The sequence below is a fragment of the Pyrus communis genome, chromosome 3 (genome assembly GCF_041283825.1).
Source record: "Pyrus communis isolate YQ-2024b chromosome 3, ASM4128382v1, whole genome shotgun sequence".
Lineage (NCBI taxonomy): Eukaryota > Viridiplantae > Streptophyta > Magnoliopsida > Rosales > Rosaceae > Pyrus > Pyrus communis.
This window is the reverse complement of record NC_142567.1, coordinates 29259696-29277880: the sequence shown is the minus strand read 5'-3', so window position 1 is coordinate 29277880 and position 18185 is coordinate 29259696. Positions and strand designations below refer to the sequence as shown.

Sequence of the window (18185 nt, the reverse complement as noted above, 5' to 3'; positions counted from 1 at the left end):
TCTCAACAAATACGACAGAAAGAGAGTCGTTAAATCAATCTTTACAGTCAAGTGTCATCCAGTACAACCCCGAAAACATAATTAAGGTTAAACTAAAACTGAAACGAAGCCTAACGCTTACACTAATCATTCACTTGATTCAACATCAAATCCGAATATGGCACAAATACTACAAGCAGGCATATATCATATGTCGTCGCTCTCAAAACGTTGATCATCGGATGCAATTCTGCCGTCTCTGGTCATTTTGTTGCCATTTGAACCATCAACTGCCCGACCTTCAGCCATTTCGTCATACTGCCGTTTTCTCCATCCTCGTTCTTGGTCTAGTGATAGTCTTTGGGAGAATGTACGTTCATCTGTTTTGAAGCCAAAGAAGGAAGAAAAATGGCACACTGGTCATCAGCAAAAGTTAATAAGACGTTGCGCAGCCGTGCTGCTTCAGAGATACATTCACTGCAATAATACATAATACAGCCATTGTAATTTTTGGAAAAATATATACGTAACACAGCAGCGAGATGACCTTGATGTTAAAAATTACACAAAGTTTAACTGTAAAGTTGTACACAGTAAGTACCAAGTCAAATCTGACTAATAAGGACTAAAGATACAACATAAGGCAGTGGAGCTTTATTATGTATTATAGAACATGGGTTATATGCAATTAGTTATTACCGCTTTCAACGTCAGATGCATCTTCGAGTCTTGCAATTGCATCGACCAGTGCCTGTTCATGCTCCTGCGTTTTATATAAACCATTACAATCCCGACAATAAAAGAACATCACGCAAATAAAGCATAAAAGATGCTTGAATTCATACTTTGAGAACTTTCTTGGCTTTCTCAATCTCCATGGGGTCAGGATGGCTGGCTCTGAAAACCTTTTCCACCTGTAGTATCAAGCAAAGCGGGAAAAACAAGTTACCACCACGTAGTTGGAGGAAAAGCGGGGAAGGAAAAACTTAAATCATCATACTTATACCTCTTTAATCAACGAGTCTGTATGAAGTATTTCAATATCGCTCATTGCCTTCCTGCCAATGCCATTTAGTTGCGGAGGCAAATCCTTCTTGGAACCCTTTGCAGTCCCTCTACCTCTTCCTGCACCTGAAACTGCACCGCCACGTGCCGTGGACTTTTTATTCCCTCGGCCAGGTCCAGGTCCAGGTCGACTGCCTTTACGAGAAATCCCAGGACCATCAGCTTCCCACCGAATATCTTCAGGAGATATCTATATCATTAGAAGGAACAACAACAATTAGCAAAAAGCGATCGGGAAATGAGCTCACAAGGCAAATCACAAACACAATCTAATGGGCCACAAGGTCCACAACCCATTACACTGTCAGTACAATGTTAAGCAAGTATTCGATCTCCCACCACCTTCGTTCATCCCTACTTTCTCCACATCCCAAGGACAAAAAGTGAAAACTAAAAACTAAAAACTAAAAACTAAATGGTTATCAAATGGACCCATGGTAAAATATATAAGAACACTGCTCAATATCAAAAAGCACAAACTTTTGACATGATGATTTACGTGCTGATAATGAGGTAACTCAAAATCAATCTGCATTTGTAGCTTTATTATGAATAAAATGGTTAAGGAATTGAAAAAATTAGCATAGAGTACAGATTTAAGTTTAAATATCTGCAAAAACAAGCACAGAAAAGCAAAGTACCTCAGATTCTCCTGAAGTGCTATAAACCCGCACAAACTCATTTGTCATAATGTGCAAAAACAAAAATAAAAACTTTGATTTTTGAGATTTGAAATTTAAATATTTTATGAGACAAAGAATATATCTTTGGTAAACAAAAGGATTAAAGCCCTACGAAAGAAACAACAATCAATAGCAGTATACCTCTTTTAGATTGACCCATTCCCATGTCTCATCCACTGTACCAATATCATAAACCAGAGCATGTAGCCCCTGTCAACATTTGAGAATTGTTGGAATTCACGAAGATTTTTATTGGAGTTGTGTGGTCAAAACTGCTAAATTAAAAAATGCTTACTCAGGTTCAGATGAATTCACAGCAAGAGCATACCTCAGCACGGTTGAAATTAGTTATAACAGCCTCATAGAAGTGATTGTCTTCAGGCCACCTTGTCCAAACTTTTCTTCCTACTAACGGATCATCAGTTTCACCCTCAGCAGGCTCATTTTCCACAAAGGCACCGGCAGGACCTCGATTAGTGGCTTGGGGCCTTCCAGGAATATTTGTGGAAGGGTACTGTGAGGACTTCAAAAGCGGGCAACAAACTCCATTAAAGAACAGGGAAAAACAAATCCAAGAATATATGAATAGCATTGCACCATTTTCTTAACCCAGGATTATTTCAACTTACAGATTTTGGTTTCTTGTTCCGAGGTCCTGGAGGAGGACCTCGTCTCAAAGCTGCAGAGGATTGTTGCATGGATGGAGGCAATGCAGGAGTTGGAGCACCGAGGGATAAGGACTGTGATGTTTTCTGTTTCTTGCGTGATGCTGAAACAGTTGGACTAGGTAGGGGGTCATGAACAGGCTGAGCAGCATTAAGTGTACCATGTTGAACCCCACTTGTTTTTCTCCATTCCCTAATAGCATACAGTAAAACATTTCTCATAAAAAAAATGCAGAGCTATCCAAATGTATTTGCTGCTCAAACCAACATGGCATAATATAATCAGACCTTAATCTCTGGATCATGTCATCGGCATTGACCCTGGACAAAAGTTCTCTGTGTTCCTCATCAGATACTCTCAGCTCCTTTCTAAGTTCCGTAATTAAAGTTTCCTTATCCTGTAAAGTACATAAGAACTGACTTTCAGGCCTGAGTTAACACAATCATACTTTTGATCCAAAAGAAAAGCGGAAGAAAAACTGCGAATAATTAATCAAACAGCTACCCAGGTGAGGGCATCAGATTGAGCACTAAACGCCCTTAGAACTGAACAGTATGCTTCTTGCTCAATGCGGTGAATCTGGATTTCCATGTCACCATGCATCCTAGATAATGGAGCAGAACCGACGGCTGCTGACCTTCCATTCCCAGAAGTTCGGCCACCTCTTTGAAACCTATTTTGATGAGACGGCGGAAGGTCATCATCCGTTCCTGCAAATGTTTCAGAACATAGCAAACTATTATTTCTAGCTTCAGTAACAAGTCTATTAGGTCTTTCAAGAACTTTGCAATAGGAAACCATGGAATCCCTTTCATTTCTAAGGGCCTTGTCCCCGCCAATAGCCACCTTTTTCAGTTATATACATGTCTATATGCACGCAACATATTTAGCAGGCTATTTCTTGTATCTGTGCCTCACAAAGTATGCACAAACTATATGTATATGGAAATATGGATCTTATATTCCAGACAAACCACGTAAGAATGCATACCTTCCTCAAATGTATCGTGACACTAGCGAAAAGAGAACTAAAATTGTAAATCACATCAACATTTTCTGATAATACAGAAGATGGGTTCTAGATGCATGCACAGTCCCCTAAAAATGTTGCTTTAGCATCCAAGAGTAGTACCAATGTTAAATAAACAAGAAAAAGGAAAAAGAAAGATACCTTGGTTACAATGTTAAATATTTTGCTAATTCGGAAAAATAACTATTGCTTTTCTCATTGTTGTCATGCAACGGAACAAAACAGCTTTGCAGGTATTTATAACAGAAACATAATCACTCTCATGCCCAAAATGCATCTTTCACTATTCCTACACTAAACTAACGCATCCTTTTGTTAAAATATGTTAAACTAATATAAGCCATAATTTTCAGCCTTAATTGCCAACTTTTCTGAATAAAACAAACCAACGACAAACACACAAAACGTGACCAATATATAACAAACTCTTTAACTTAATGCCGATCTGTTACTTTTCTCGCACCATCAGCCTTTTTCTCCTACACAGTGACCTTGGCTAGAAACGGAATAATAGGACCTAACTACCATTGACAAAATTCCACAGAGGAGAGTTACAAGTGACTTTTCTCAAAGGATGAAACTGAAACAATTCCAAGCACTGCTCACAAAAAAGTAAATATCATTCGGGCGTTCACCCAGTGCTCAGAATGCAAAACACAAAGTTTAAAACACTAAGCAAGACCAACTTAAAGATGGGAAGAATGGGATTTCCCGAATCGGAATCAATCTCCAGAACATAATGACACCAAATTACATGTTGTGGGAGAACGTGTAACTCTTACATGGTGCTTCCAAACCAACTTATACAAACTAAAAGAAAGAACAAAGCCAAAAACAAAATCCTAGTACCTCCGAGCACAAGTCGGGTACACTACATTACAATTAAAGGCGAAGCACAAGACGGAACACAAGCCAAACTACATGACAATAAACTTTCTTCGAATTCAACCATGGTAGACCAAAGTAGTACAAATTCAAGGAAATCCCACAAAAATAATGAATTCACAGTAAAAAACGAACATCAAGAGCAGTAATCAAACCCAAATTCACGAATTTGAGTCAAAATTACTCTGAGAGCCAATAAATTACACATTAGAAAAACAAAAATACATACAAATCAAAATTGAAAAACAGATAAGCAAATTCAACTTAGCTTACCACTGCTATCTGAGAGTTCGTAGTCCATCACCGCTCCTCAAAACCAAGACTTTCGCTAAAACCCTAGCAAACCCACGTCAAACCCAATCAATTCAGCAAACCCACGTCGGAAATTCGATCAATTTCATCGAAAACTTGAACTTGTACCTACTGGTACCCTCCAAAACAGATAAATTCGCAAAATTTGACCCAATTTTAGGACAGCACGGTCCCAAAACCTCAAAGAAGTTGAAATTAGGGCCCCAAGAGCGGTGACGATCGATTGACGTCAATGGGAGCGAAATGGGAATGGAATACCTGTTCTAATTGTGGGGCGTAACTAGAATTTCGAAGAGTTGTGGGGTAAAAAGAGTGGGGATTGGACTTGGAGTGTGAATTCGAAGAAATTGAATTCCGGCGGAGGGATTGGAGATTGGAGATAGGTCGGGAGGGAAGTCGCGGACTTCAAACTAGTTCTTGTGGCGCCTCAATGTTTTCAGTTAATAATTCAGTTTCAGTTCCGTGTTTCCTATTGGCTGATGGTTTTTCTTTTACTTATGTTAATTAATAATTTGAGAAGTGTTATTGGTACTTCAAAAATCTCATTTTACACTCCTCACAAATGTATTTTTCTTTCCAAATGTAGAAAGTTATGAGATTTTTGAAGTGCCAATAACAATTCTCAATAATTTTTATTTTTATGTTTTTAGCATAGTTGTGACAGCCCGTCCCAGAAACATTTTAACGTACGTGTGAAAAGACTATTTTGCCCCTAGTTCGATTCCTTTACGTTTATTGTTTGTTTTGGGGTTTTGTTGGCATGTTTGGAGCCACACACACCTTCCCACACACCACAACCTTTCTCCCTGTTTCTCTGCACCTGTCCCGAGCCCCATTCCTTCCCTTTTTCCTTCGAAAACGTACGAACACACACACACGCACACTAAACCTCCACAGATCGAAGAAACTGAGTACATATTCAAACTCGTGAGGCTCATGGGAGTCCAACCGTACCATTTTCAGGTAAGAACACTATCGTTTTCACGTCGATTCCACGAAGCCCGATTTGGGGTACTATTCATGCACACGTGATTTCTCACGTTTTAGGAAATTTCAAGCTTGTAGGAAGCTTGGTGGGGTCCCAAGGAGGCTCGGAGTAGTTCATTTGAAGGATTTGGACGTCGGGATCACTGGTTTGGAAGTTGGCCAGAGTTGGGTTGTTTTGACATGTGAGATTTCGTAGTTTTTAACCCTTAAAAGTGGTATAATTGTGTTCCCCTAGTTCTAAGCTTCATTTTGGTACCAATTTTGTCAAATTTGGGTGAAAAACGAGCGAAATATCGAAGTTTGAAAATTTTCCAGTTTTCCGGCGCCGGCGACGGCGCCGGAGGTTCGCCGGGAAAGAAGATGGAATATTCCGTCAAGTCTGACGGAATATTCCTGACGCCGTTGACGGAATCCGTTAGAACTAACGGAATATTTTTTCTAAAAATATGGGGATGTTCCTGAGGTTGAGTAGATCACGTTGGTGTATTCATACACCCCATTTGAGCAATGTATGAGAAGTTATTACGAAAAGTAGGTTATGTGCTTTAAAATTAACGTTTTTGTAGTTTCGCATATAGGTGATACGTATCCCGAGGACGAGCATGGTCACTCGAGGCAGGGGGGCTACGACCCTTCCACATACCAGTGAGTGGGCTTTTGGTTTTCCGTATATACCTATATACTATATTTTCCCAGAAATTGATTTAAATGTTTATTAGTTATATGCCATGCATTACATTATCATTGTTTATACATCGTTAGTTGCATTATCAATCGGGTATATATATGTATGCATATTTGGTGTTGTGGACACACAGGTAAGTGCCAGGTAAGTGTTATTCATGTTTAAATTCAGTAGCGATACGAAATGCTTAGTGAGCTCATAATCTGCACCCCCGGTGTTAGTGCTCCCGCCCAGAGTAGGGCACAGTCCTTCACGTGATGTTCACCTCCCGCATCACACGCTCACCTTGGATCCAAGTTAGGTGCACAGTTCTGTCGTACAGACCACTTTAGGTGGTTCCGACTCGTAGGTGACCCGCGATTATTCGCCCAGCCTTCACGTGATCGTAGCACTAGAGCGTTTATATGTATTACACCCAAGCCTATCATACAGACCACTTTAGGTGGTTCCGACTCGTGGGCAGGTTTAGTATTGAGTTTGAGATTTGAGCTCTATATGCAGCCGTACAGGTCACGTTAGGTGACTCCGGTTGCCAGACTATATGTTATTGATATGATTTATACTTGAGCACTTGCATTTCATTCTGAGGTTTCGACATGGCATATTCTTGAGCATGATTGGCATATCTATATATACGTATATATGTTTATTTTCTGGGAGGTATACAGGTTTTACGGCGAGGGGTTAGAACTTATTTGTTGAATGGTTTTCGAAAAACTTTGTTTTTGCCCACTCACGCTTTTGTTTTGCGCCCCTCCAGGTTCTAGTTGTCTAGCAAGTTCGGTGGTTTCCCAGAGGGCTTTCCCGGCATTTCTAACAGACGATCACCAGTGTAGGGTCACCTTCGGGTGTACTGTTGTCGCATTATTTTCTTTTGGATTGCTGTAGACTTATTGCTCTGGATCTGTGTCTCACCTACGCTAGCACTTGTTTCTATCACCTTATGTTGCTAGTTTTTATTTACTCGCATTATTTGTATTACTATTTTATTAGCTTCCGCACTGTGCACGTGGCTACGTCACTTCCACGTGACGGCCAGCACGCCCTGATCTCGGTCGGGGTGTGTCAATAGTGCTATTCACACACTCATTCTTTATCTCATACACACCTTTACCAAATTTTATTATTTTATTTATTTGATCCGATGACTGAAAAATTGAGAAAAATATGTGAGAAGTAAAAATGAGCATGTAGATAGCATTATCTTCTTTTTTTTCGAGTACCCACCTGGCACTCAAATGTAGGTCTCACATACGAGCCATGTTAGCAAACTAAGCGCTAGTTTGGAATTAATGTGCTTTTAAAAAAAAACTACTTCTCATGTTCTTTGAGATAATCAACTATAAAATAAACCAGTTGAGTGTTTGATAAACTGTATTTTTAAAAGTTTGTGAGTATGAAAACTGGTGTAAAAGCATGGTACATAATGATACAACATACATTGTATGGGGGTGGTGGCAACGACAAAGACGACAAGGTAGTTGCAGCGATGACACCGACAATAATGCGGGTGTATTGGTAGCGCCATAATAAAGTGGTTGGATTGTAGAGGTGGCAGCGATAATGGCAACAATTATAGCGTTGTTAGTGTGACAATGGTGGTGGTGGTGATGGCGGCGGTGTTGTAGGTTGGTGGATGTAGTTGTAGGTTGTGGTGACGACAGTGGTAGCAATGGCAGTAGCACTGGCGGTGTGGGCCTACGGGGATGATGGTTATGACAACAAAAATTGTGAAAGTATGGTTAGGTACCAATAGCGAAGAGTGGTTGTTGGGATGTATAGTTTACAATGGTGGTAGAGGGGTGGCAATGACGATGGCGGTAGCGATGGCAGTTTTGGTTGTGGTGGCAGCAATGGTGATGATTATGGCGACGATACTGAAAACAGTTGACACACTCAACCCGATTAACCATTAAACTAAGGTAGAGATTGGTGGCCATCACCATAGTGGGAACGAAGCCATAAGTAGAGTTTTATAAGTGTGATAATTAGAACCAACAGGTTAAATTAATTAAAAGCAACTAAAATTATCCCGCAAGAAACGTAAAACTACAAACAACCTCTCTACTTGAGACACAATAGGGTTTTTCTCCTTGAATACATGTCACAAGTTCACAGTATAACAATAGTAAATGCAACAGTGTTTGCAACCAATCATGCATTGTGCAAACACAATCATAGATTTGATTATTTATTAATAAGTAAGATCACCCTACTCATATCCTAACGAGAGATGCATTGCTGCCAAGCCCGCTCATAGTCGTCAATTGCTGCTTTTGTCTCACTAAATTTCGGGAGGAGGGGAGGAGGATAATGTGTGGGTGAATCATAGTCATTTATTTACAATGCATTTAATTTTATTTATTTATTTATGTAGTTTGAATTTATTATTTTTTTAAATTGTTTTATTTTATGACAAAATTGTACTTTTAAGCAAAAAAAAACCCCAAAATTTTATTTAACAGAAGAAAAATGCAAATCATTTCGCATTTCTCCTCACTCTCCACACTTCCCCTCCCTCGCCTCTCTCTCTCCACCGCCCTCAACCTCCGCCGTCGCCCTTACAAATTCCCATTTTACCCCTCCAATCACTTCGAAATTCCCAGGCTGCCCCTCCTCGCATGCAACCTCAGCTCCGGCCGCAGCCAACAGCAAGCACCCATGGACTCACCCCCGCCGCAGGCCGCCGCGTCGGTCGACTCCGTGACACATGATTTTCAGAATCAGAGCTTGGCCAGCGACGGCGGCGATGAGAAGATTTGCAAGAATGAAAGCAACGGTGTAAGTTACACTCAGAGGGTTAGGTTGAAGCTCGAAGATCTGAATTGGGACAACTCGTTTACCAGAGAGCTGCCTGGTGATCCTCGGACCGATACGATTCCGCGAGAGGTTACCTTGTTTTTCTTTTCTGTTTTGATGTTTGGGTTATTTTCTGTTTGGTTGCTGAGAAATGGAGGAAAGGAAAGTGTATCGTGTATATTGGGTGTGTGTTTGTTACTAGCTAAAGGCTTTCACTTGCGTTTTTGTTTCGTACCCAAATCGGAGAAGTTGTTAACTTTAATCATAAATGCTTAGTAAATTGTAGTTACTCAATCGAGAAATGGCCAAGTAACTTACGATTTGTGTGTTGTGAACTGGGTTCTGTTTGGTTGCTGAGAAAGTGGAGGAAAACCAAATAAGAAATTGAAACATATGTGCGGTCTGTGTGTGTACTAGTTAAAGGCTTGCATTTACTCTTTTGTTTCATGCCCAAATCAGAAAAATTGTTAAATTTATGCATAACTGCTTTGGAATTTGTACTTACTCAATCGAGAAATTGCTGAGTGGCTGACAGTTTGGGTGTTGTTAGTTGGGTTAGTTTAATTTGGCTATGGAACTGTACCATTGATAGGTTTGATTGTGATTTCATTTCTTGCTTTGAGCTCCAGTTTGATTTTTACTAGCTGAGGGGGTGATGGCGATGCGTTGTAATTAGAATCGTGGTAGTCCGAGAGCTACTTCTTATCAAGTTCACTTAATTTGGCTGTGGAGCAGTGCCATGATAGTGTTTATTGTGATAGATCTCTTGCTTTGAGCTATAATTTGAAATTTTTACTAGCTGATGGGGTATTATGTTGTAATTTGATGTTATGCATTCTGGGTTTTGATTATCAGGTGTTGCATGCTTGTTATACGAAAGTGTCCCCGTCAGCTGAAGTTGAAAATCCTCAGCTTGTTGCATGGTCAGAATCCGTTGCTGAGTTTCTTGATTTGGATCCTACAGAGTGAGTGTTCTTGTTTCTTGTGCTCCCGGGAACATCAACTGTTAATGCTTTTATAGAACATGGATGAGAAAATAAACTTTATTTTAAGAGTGTTTGGTGGTATCAGAAAGAAAGAAAAACTGGTGTTTTGACAGCATATATTATGGATAATGGTTTTGATGGTCCTTGGAACCTGAATCTGTTTCTACCTCTACACAAGAACCTTATGGTTGGTACTTTAGGAAATTAGATCAGTGTGTAAATAACATGACACTACCATTTTAACTTGTAACTGGAAATATGGTAAATTAGTGCCCCAGATAATTTATACATTTGGAGTTGCTAAATTTTCACATGTTTTTTAAGATTCGTGTTATTGATTGAAATTTTCTTTTCTTCGAGTTCTGATATTTAGCTGGGGTTATTGTTTCCTTTGTACATGTGTTTTGCATCTTGTATGACTGCTTTGGTTTCGGACTTGCTGTACCTAAACCTTGACTAATATACCATAGTACTTCACTCTGATGAATGATGAGTACATATGTTTTGCACTTGTGGTATGTCATGGTTCATGGGACTAATTTTCCACCTTATTTGGAGTTACAGATTTGAAAGGCCAGATTTCCCTCTTTTATTCTCTGGGGCGTCTCCCTTGGTGGGATCGTAAGTGCTTCTCTGAATATTATGTTATGAGGCTCACATTTGTGCTTGTCAATTTTCATCAACAACTGGATCGTAACTGCTTTATTTATGCAGGTTACCCTATGCTCAATGCTATGGTGGACATCAATTCGGCATGTGGGCTGGACAGTTGGGAGATGGACGGGCTATTACTCTTGGGGAGGTTCTTAATTCTAAGTCTGAAAGGTGGGAACTTCAGCTTAAAGGTGCTGGAAAGACTCCTTACAGTCGGTTTGCAGATGGCCTTGCAGTGCTTCGTAGTAGCATTCGGGAATTCCTTTGCAGTGAAGCAATGCATAATCTTGGAATTCCAACAACACGAGCTCTCTGTCTTGTGACAACAGGAAAATTTGTCACGCGTGACATGTTCTATGAGTATGTTAATTAGAACTCTATGCAATGAGTATTTTTCTACCTAATCATGTTTTACTACGAGAACCATACACCATCTTTACTGGATAATTTCTCTTTAGTCTTTGAGATAAAAGAACCTTCTCGGTTTGATCGTATGCTAAGATATCAATATCTTGGTCGGGGAAAGGATGAATTTTTTAGGAATATATGTTCTTCTTATTCTCTTCTTAAAAGAAATTCCTCATGTCTTCATTTGCAGTGGCAATCCAAAAGAGGAGCCTGGTGCAATTGTTTGCAGGGTTTCTCCATCCTTTCTGCGTTTTGGGTCATACCAAATACATGCCTCTAGAGAAAAGGAGGACCTTGAAATTGTTCGTGCTCTTGCAGACTATGCCATTAGGCATCACTTTCCTCATATAGAGAACATGAGTAGAAGCGAGAGTTTATCTTTCAACACAGGCAACGAAGAAGTTCTTGATCTGACATCTAACAAGTATGCAGGTAATAATTTTTTCTTTGGAGTCAAGGTGTTGGTGCTGGTGCCTTAATTTACTTTCAATAAGACAGGATAAACTATTTCTTATTGTGGAAGCGTAATGAATCGGAACTTCAGTTTACAAGTGTTGTATAAGTTTACTGGTCATAACTTTCTCATGTTGTGCACCTTCCTATGGTCTTATCCCATGGCATTATGGTAGTTTATTTTTCATTTTTCTCTAGAAAAACCATTTGGGTTGATTTAGGATTGAAGCACTTATTTAGGATTTAGCTTCCATACATTTCCTTCATGTATGCCTGCATTCGTAACTATAGAAGTTCAATTTTCTTTTTTCTTCTTTAGAAAAACCATTTGGATTGACTTAGATGCCAAACACCTATTTAGTACACTCAGTTGACAGTTGCAGAGTCCTAATTGGTTCAGTAGTTTTGTAGGAAGTTTTGTATTCCGGCCAAGTTAGTAGTGTGGTGAGCTCCCATATTGGGCATGGAAAGTGATTAAGATGGGATGGTATCTCTCTTGTATGCAATGTACACTTTGGACTAATAAAAATGGCTTCAGGTTCTGTTAAAAGCTAATACGAATAGGGACGAAATATCTTGTTTTAAAGTTGCATCCATAGAGTTTCTTCATGGAACTGAGTGAAGACTCAAATCAGATGTCTGCTGTTGATACTGTGGTCCATGCTGGAGCACATTACACAGGGACCATCTTATTATATTAATAGAACTTAGTCATTGTGTTTCACAGAATGAAAAAAAGAAAAGAAAAGAGACGATTTGATACATCACCAGTTTCTGTTTAGCTTGTAAAGTTTTAGTGCTAAATATGTTATGCTAGGTTTGTACCAAATGTGGTTACGACTATTGTACTGAACCTTGGTCTTTTCTCTCATCTACCCGTACTGCCACTCCGAAAATAGTTTCTGATAGACGTCTTGCACATCATACTTAATTAGTTGTTTTTCTGAACTTTTGCTCCCATCATGGTTTTTTAACAGCTTGGGCAGTAGAGGTTGCTGAGCGTACTGCTTCCTTGGTTGCCAGATGGCAGGGGGTTGGTTTTACTCACGGTGTGTTAAACACTGACAATATGAGCATTTTGGGTCTTACCATCGATTATGGTCCTTTTGGATTTCTGGATGCATTTGATCCACGTTACACGCCGAATACCACGGATCTTCCTGGGAGGAGATATTGTTTTGCAAATCAGCCAGATATCGGCTTATGGAATATTGCACAATTCACTAGAACTCTGGTAGCAGCCAAGTTGATAGATGATAAGGAGGCGAATTATGCAATGGAAAGGTAATTGTCATTCCTACACCTCTATCCTAATTAAATGTATGTTGAAGTGGGAGTTAATTTTCAATTTTCGGGGGATTTTTACAGATATGGAACCAAGTTCATGGATGACTATCAAGCTATTATGACCAAAAAACTTGGTCTCCCCAAGTACATTAAACAGCTGATCAGTAAACTTCTGAATAACATGGCCATCGACAAAGTGGATTACACAAACTTTTTTCGGCTGCTATCCAATATCAAAGCTGATCCCAACATTCCCGAAGAGGAGTTGTTGAACCCACTAAAGGCTGTTCTATTAGATATTGGGCAGGAGCGAAAGGAGGCATGGATCAGCTGGGTGAAAATCTACATAGAGGAGGTATGATGAACCCTGGTTTTCTTGTAACTTCCATCTCGGTATTGGTTTGATACCAACATTGTATTCATCGTAAACATTGTTTTCGCTCAGAATATTGTTAAACTCATCCAGTGGCTAGATTCTCGTCAAAAGCGAACATTATGTCATCTGATTTTCTCACAAATTATAGTTTTTGTTTGTGCAGCTGGCCAGTAGCGGCATCTCCGATGAGGAGAGGAAGGCATCAATGAATGCAGTGAACCCTAAATATGTTCTCAGAAACTACTTATGCCAGAGTGCCATTGATGCAGCTGAACAAGGTGATTTTGAGGAGGTTCGGAGGGTGCTTAAAGTAATGGAACGACCATATGATGAGCAACCGGGAATGGAGAAATACGCTCGCCTGCCCCCGGCGTGGGCTTATAGGCCTGGAGTTTGCATGCTATCTTGCTCTTCATGAGTTTGATTATCTAATTACAATGTTATATAGTTGGCAAAACGAGATTTTTGTTTCGTTTTTCCTCGACAGATTATCTTCGGTCATGTCATATTAAGTTGTCGTATATAATAGTCAAATTCGGGGGTTTTCTTCTCCTTCGTTTACGTCTGACGATGAAATAAAGTGGCAATGTTGTATGATTCTTGTTTCTAAACAATTTATACAGCTTAAAGAAATGCAAGAAAAACCAGGTCAAAAGGAACATGCTGCTGAAAGATTGGCTATGAGGCCATCTCCAACTGATCCGGTCAAAAGGCCATAAGGTTAAAATAGCTCGGAATGACACGAGAATCATTTCCAACCGAGGGTTAGGCCAAAGGGCTCGTGGGTTTCACTAAGTCAAAACCCCCAAATCAAGCCAGCGGGCTAACCACTTCCAGCTAGCTAGCTAGCCTTCAAGCGCCAGAATGTCAAGCTTGACATTTTGCCAGCTCTCCAGCTCAGCCCATTTGAATGCTAACAGCTAGTTGGCGTCATGCTGACGCCAGCTAGCAACGACTAGCTGATGTCATGCTGACATCAGGTTACCGTAGGAAATTGATTTTTTTTTTTTTTTTTGGACGAATTTAAAAAGAAAATTATAATTTTTTTCCTATAAATACCTAAGTCATTCCTACACCATTTCTCACATACTTTCCACCATTCCATACTATTTTACCTCATTTTATTTCAATTCTTCACATTCTATTCTCTTACCTCTTCCAATAATTTTTCCTTTAATTTTTTCAATAATTTCAAATGGCCACATTTGCAATGAAAGGAATGGCTTGGACTCGAAAAGAAGATGAAGCTCTTTGCCAGGCTTATAGATGGGTCTCGGAAGATAGTGTCAAAGGTAGTTCTCAAACAAGTGAAGGTGTTTGAACTTGTACGTCCAAAAAGTACAATGAGTTCTACGAAGGCACCATTCCACCGAATCCCCGGAACCACGAGATTTAATCTTCAAGATGGAAAACAACGCAATCTCCACCCTAGTACTACTTGGGGGAGTTATTCAAACTTAAACAACATTAAACAAAACATTTAACAACATAAAACTTAAGTCATCTCTAACCGACTCGGTCAAAGGGTCATAGGGCTAAAAATAGCTCGGAATGACACGAAAGCCGTCTCCAACCGAGGGCCATGCCAAAGGACTTGTTGGCCCCACCGGGCCAAAACCCCTAAATCAGGCCAGTGGGCTGGCCATTTCCAGCCAGCCCTTTAGTTGGGCCCTTTTGCGCCAGAATGTCAAGCTTAACATATTGCTAGCTCTCCAACGCCATAATGTCAAGCTTGACATTTTGTTAGTTGGAGTTGTCAGCTCTCCAGCTCTGCCCATTTGAATGTCAACTGTTACCTAGTGTCAGCATGACACCAACATGCAACGACTAGTTGATGTCATGCTGCCGTCAGGTTATCGTTGGAATTTGATTTTTTTTTTTTTTGGACGAATTTAAAAAAAAAAATTCTAATTTTTTCCCTATAAATACCTAAGTCATTCCTACACAATTTCTCAAATATTTTTCATCATTACATACTATCTTACCTCATTTTATTTCGATTCCTCACATTCTATTCTCATACCTCTTCCAATAATCTTTCCTTTAATTTTTTCAATAATTTTCAAATGGCCACATCTGCAATGAAAGGAAGAGCTTGGACCTGAAAAAAAGATGAAGCTCTTTGCAGGGCTTATAGATGGGTCTCGGAATATAGTATCAAGGGTAGTTCTCAAACAAGTGAAGGTGGTTGGACTCGTACGTCCAAAAAGTACTATAAGTTCTACGAATGCACAACTCCACCAAATCCCCAGAACCACGAGAGTTGTTCTTCGAGATGTAAAACAACACAATCTCCACCCTAGTATTATTTGGGGGAGTTATTCAAACTTAAACAACTTTAAACAAAACATTTAACAACATAAAGCTTAGGCCACCTCCAACCGACCCGGCCAAAGGGCCATAGAGGTAAAAATAGCTTGGAATGACACGAAAACCTTCTCCAACATAGAGCTAGGCCAAAGGGCTTATGGGCCCTACCGGGCCAAAACCCTTAAATCAAGCCAGCGGGCTGGCCATTTCCATCCAGCCAACTAGCCCTCCAATGCCAGAATGTCAAGCTTGACATTTTTCCAGTTATCCAGCTCAGCCCATTTAAATGCCAACGGCTGCCTGACATCAGCATGACGCTAGCTAGTAACGGCTAGCTGATGTCATGCTGCCGTCAGGTTACCGTTGGAATTTGAAAAAAAAAAATTGGACGAATTTAGAAAAAAAATTATAATTTTTTTTCCAATAAATACATAAGCCATTTGTACACCATTTTTCACATATTTTTCACCATTCCATACTATCTTACCTCTTTTTATTTCAATTTTTCACATTCTATTTTCTTACCTCTTCCAATAATTTTTCCTTTAATTTTTTCAATAATTTTCAAATGGCCATATTTGCAATGAAAGGAAGGGCTTGGACCATAAAAGAAGATGAAGCTCTTTGCATGACTTATAGATGGGTCTCGGAAGATAGTGTCAAGGGTGGTTTCAAACAAGTGAAGGTGTTTGGATTCGTACGTCCAAAAAGTACTATGAGTTCTACGAAGACACCACTTCACCGAATCCTCGGAACCACGAGAGCTGTTCTTCAAGATGGAAAACAACACAATCTCCGCCCTAGTATTACTTGGGGGAGTTATACAAACTTAAACAACATGAAACTTAAACAACATTTAACAACATAAAACTTAGGCCATTTCCAACTGACTTGGCCAAAGGGCTAAAAATAGCTCGAAATAACACGAAAGTCGTCTCCAACCGAGAGCTAGGCCAAAGTGTTTATGGGCCCCACCAGGCTAAAACCCTCAAATCAGGCTAGTGGGTTGGCCATTTCCAGCCAGAATGTCAAGCTTGACATTTTGCCATTTTTCCAGCTTAGCCAATTAGGATGCCAACAGCTACTTGGCGCCAGCTAGCAACGGCTAGCTGATGTCATGCTGCCGTCAGGTTATCATTGTAATTTGAAAAAAAAAATTTGGAAAAATCTATTTTTTTTTTCCTATAAATACCTAAGCCATTTCTACACCATTTCTCACATATTTTTCACAATTCCATACTATCTTAACTCATTTTATTTCAAATCTTCACATTATATTCTCTCACCTTTTCCAATAATCTTTCCTTTAATTTTTTTCAATAATTTTCAAATGGCCACATCTGCAATGAAAGGAAGGACTTGGACCCGAAAAAAAGATGAAACTCTTTGCAGGGCTTATAGATGGGTCTCAAAAGATATTGTCAAGGGTAGTTCTTAAACAAGTGAAGGTGTTTGGACTCGTACGTCCAAAAAATACTATGAGTTCTACGAAGGCACCACTCCACCGAATTTCTGGAACTACGAGATTCTTCAAGATGGAAAACAACATAATCTCCACCCTAGTACTACTTGGGGGAGTTACTCAAACTTAAACAACATGAAACTTAAACAACATTAAACAAAACATTTAACAACATAAAACTTAAACACCTACTCCATTGTTCTTTGGCCCAAAGATGTGGAACAAGATTCTGTTGTAGGTATTTGTTTGTTGCACGCAAACGTATCATCCTATGACGCCTCATGTACTCATTTAAATAGATATTACCAGTTCTTGGATCCAAAGACAAATTAGGCCTGTCATAGGCTAGCATTCAGAGTGCAATACCAACCTTTTGATGAGGTGAGAAACCATGACGGCCTGCTTTATCCATCTTCTGTCGAAAGTATGGATTGACATGTTGGACATCATGAAGTAAACGCTTGAAGACACGATACCTCATCCGGAAGCGATGTTTGAAATCCTTTTCTGTGTACACCGAGTTGGAGTTGAAGTGGTTGTTCATCAGAGTTTAATGCGCGATCTCTCTATTTCGTGATTTGTAAGAGTGACCACCAACAAAGCCACCCCATTGAGGTTGTTCTTCAGTTTCCTCATACGCAATGACCCCAACCACTGCTGCCATATATGTTGTGTTGCGCCATATATGGCTTGAGATAGTTGTATGGTAGGCTGCACATAAGAAAAAATATAATAGACAATTGGCACTTTTTTAAAGGTACTTCAAACCATAAAATTTCACGAGGAAATAACTTTTGATAATATTTCTAAGTTTTAGGTTTCATGATCGAAATTAAAAGAGGAATAAAACTTTGACAATTTAGATTTGAGACTAATACTTATAACTCAAGCGATTAACAATTTAAATTATCATCTACACTTATGTGTTTGAATCTTCCGAGCATTTTTACTTTTTAAGAATGCGTATTCTTAGGGTTTAGGTTTGAGACTAATACTTATAACTCAAGCGGTTAACAATTTAAATTATCATCTACACTTATGTGTTTGAATCTTCCGAGCATTTTTACTTTTTAAGAATGCGTATTTTTTGGAAAAAAAAAAAAAAAAAAAAAAAAAAAAAAAACAAACAAACATGAATAGTTCTCTGGTTGAAAGTTT

At 39.4% G+C, this 18185-nt stretch overlaps 2 protein-coding genes across 3 annotated transcripts; one reads left to right on the top strand and one right to left on the bottom strand.

The window, feature by feature from the left end:
* Positions 1-10: 10 nt before the first annotated feature.
* EML3 (Emsy N Terminus (ENT)/ plant Tudor-like domains-containing protein) lies at positions 11-5101 on the bottom strand. 2 transcript variants are annotated; one of them, XM_068454449.2, is made up of 10 exons: positions 4582-5101; positions 2898-3103; positions 2681-2790; positions 2357-2585; positions 2056-2250; positions 1869-1937; positions 986-1234; positions 825-893; positions 679-742; positions 11-359 (listed from the first exon to the last, which is right to left on the bottom strand). In XM_068454449.2, exons 1-10 carry the CDS (start codon positions 4607-4609, stop codon positions 187-189), a joined length of 1392 nt encoding a protein of 463 aa, XP_068310550.2. In that variant the 5' UTR covers positions 4610-5101; the 3' UTR covers positions 11-186. The 2 variants fall into 2 exon arrangements, with proteins under 2 accessions (XP_068310550.2, XP_068310551.2); XM_068454450.2 differs by having other exon boundaries at positions 11-456; positions 4582-5091.
* Positions 5102-8495: 3394 nt separating this feature from the next.
* On the top strand, positions 8496-13852 carry LOC137715901 (uncharacterized). The gene is made up of 8 exons (XM_068455262.2): positions 8496-9181; positions 9947-10056; positions 10642-10698; positions 10792-11091; positions 11330-11571; positions 12570-12876; positions 12961-13234; positions 13419-13852. Exons 1-8 carry the CDS (start codon positions 8765-8767, stop codon positions 13671-13673), a joined length of 1962 nt encoding a protein of 653 aa, XP_068311363.2. The 5' UTR covers positions 8496-8764; the 3' UTR covers positions 13674-13852.
* Positions 13853-18185: the final 4333 nt, after the last annotated feature.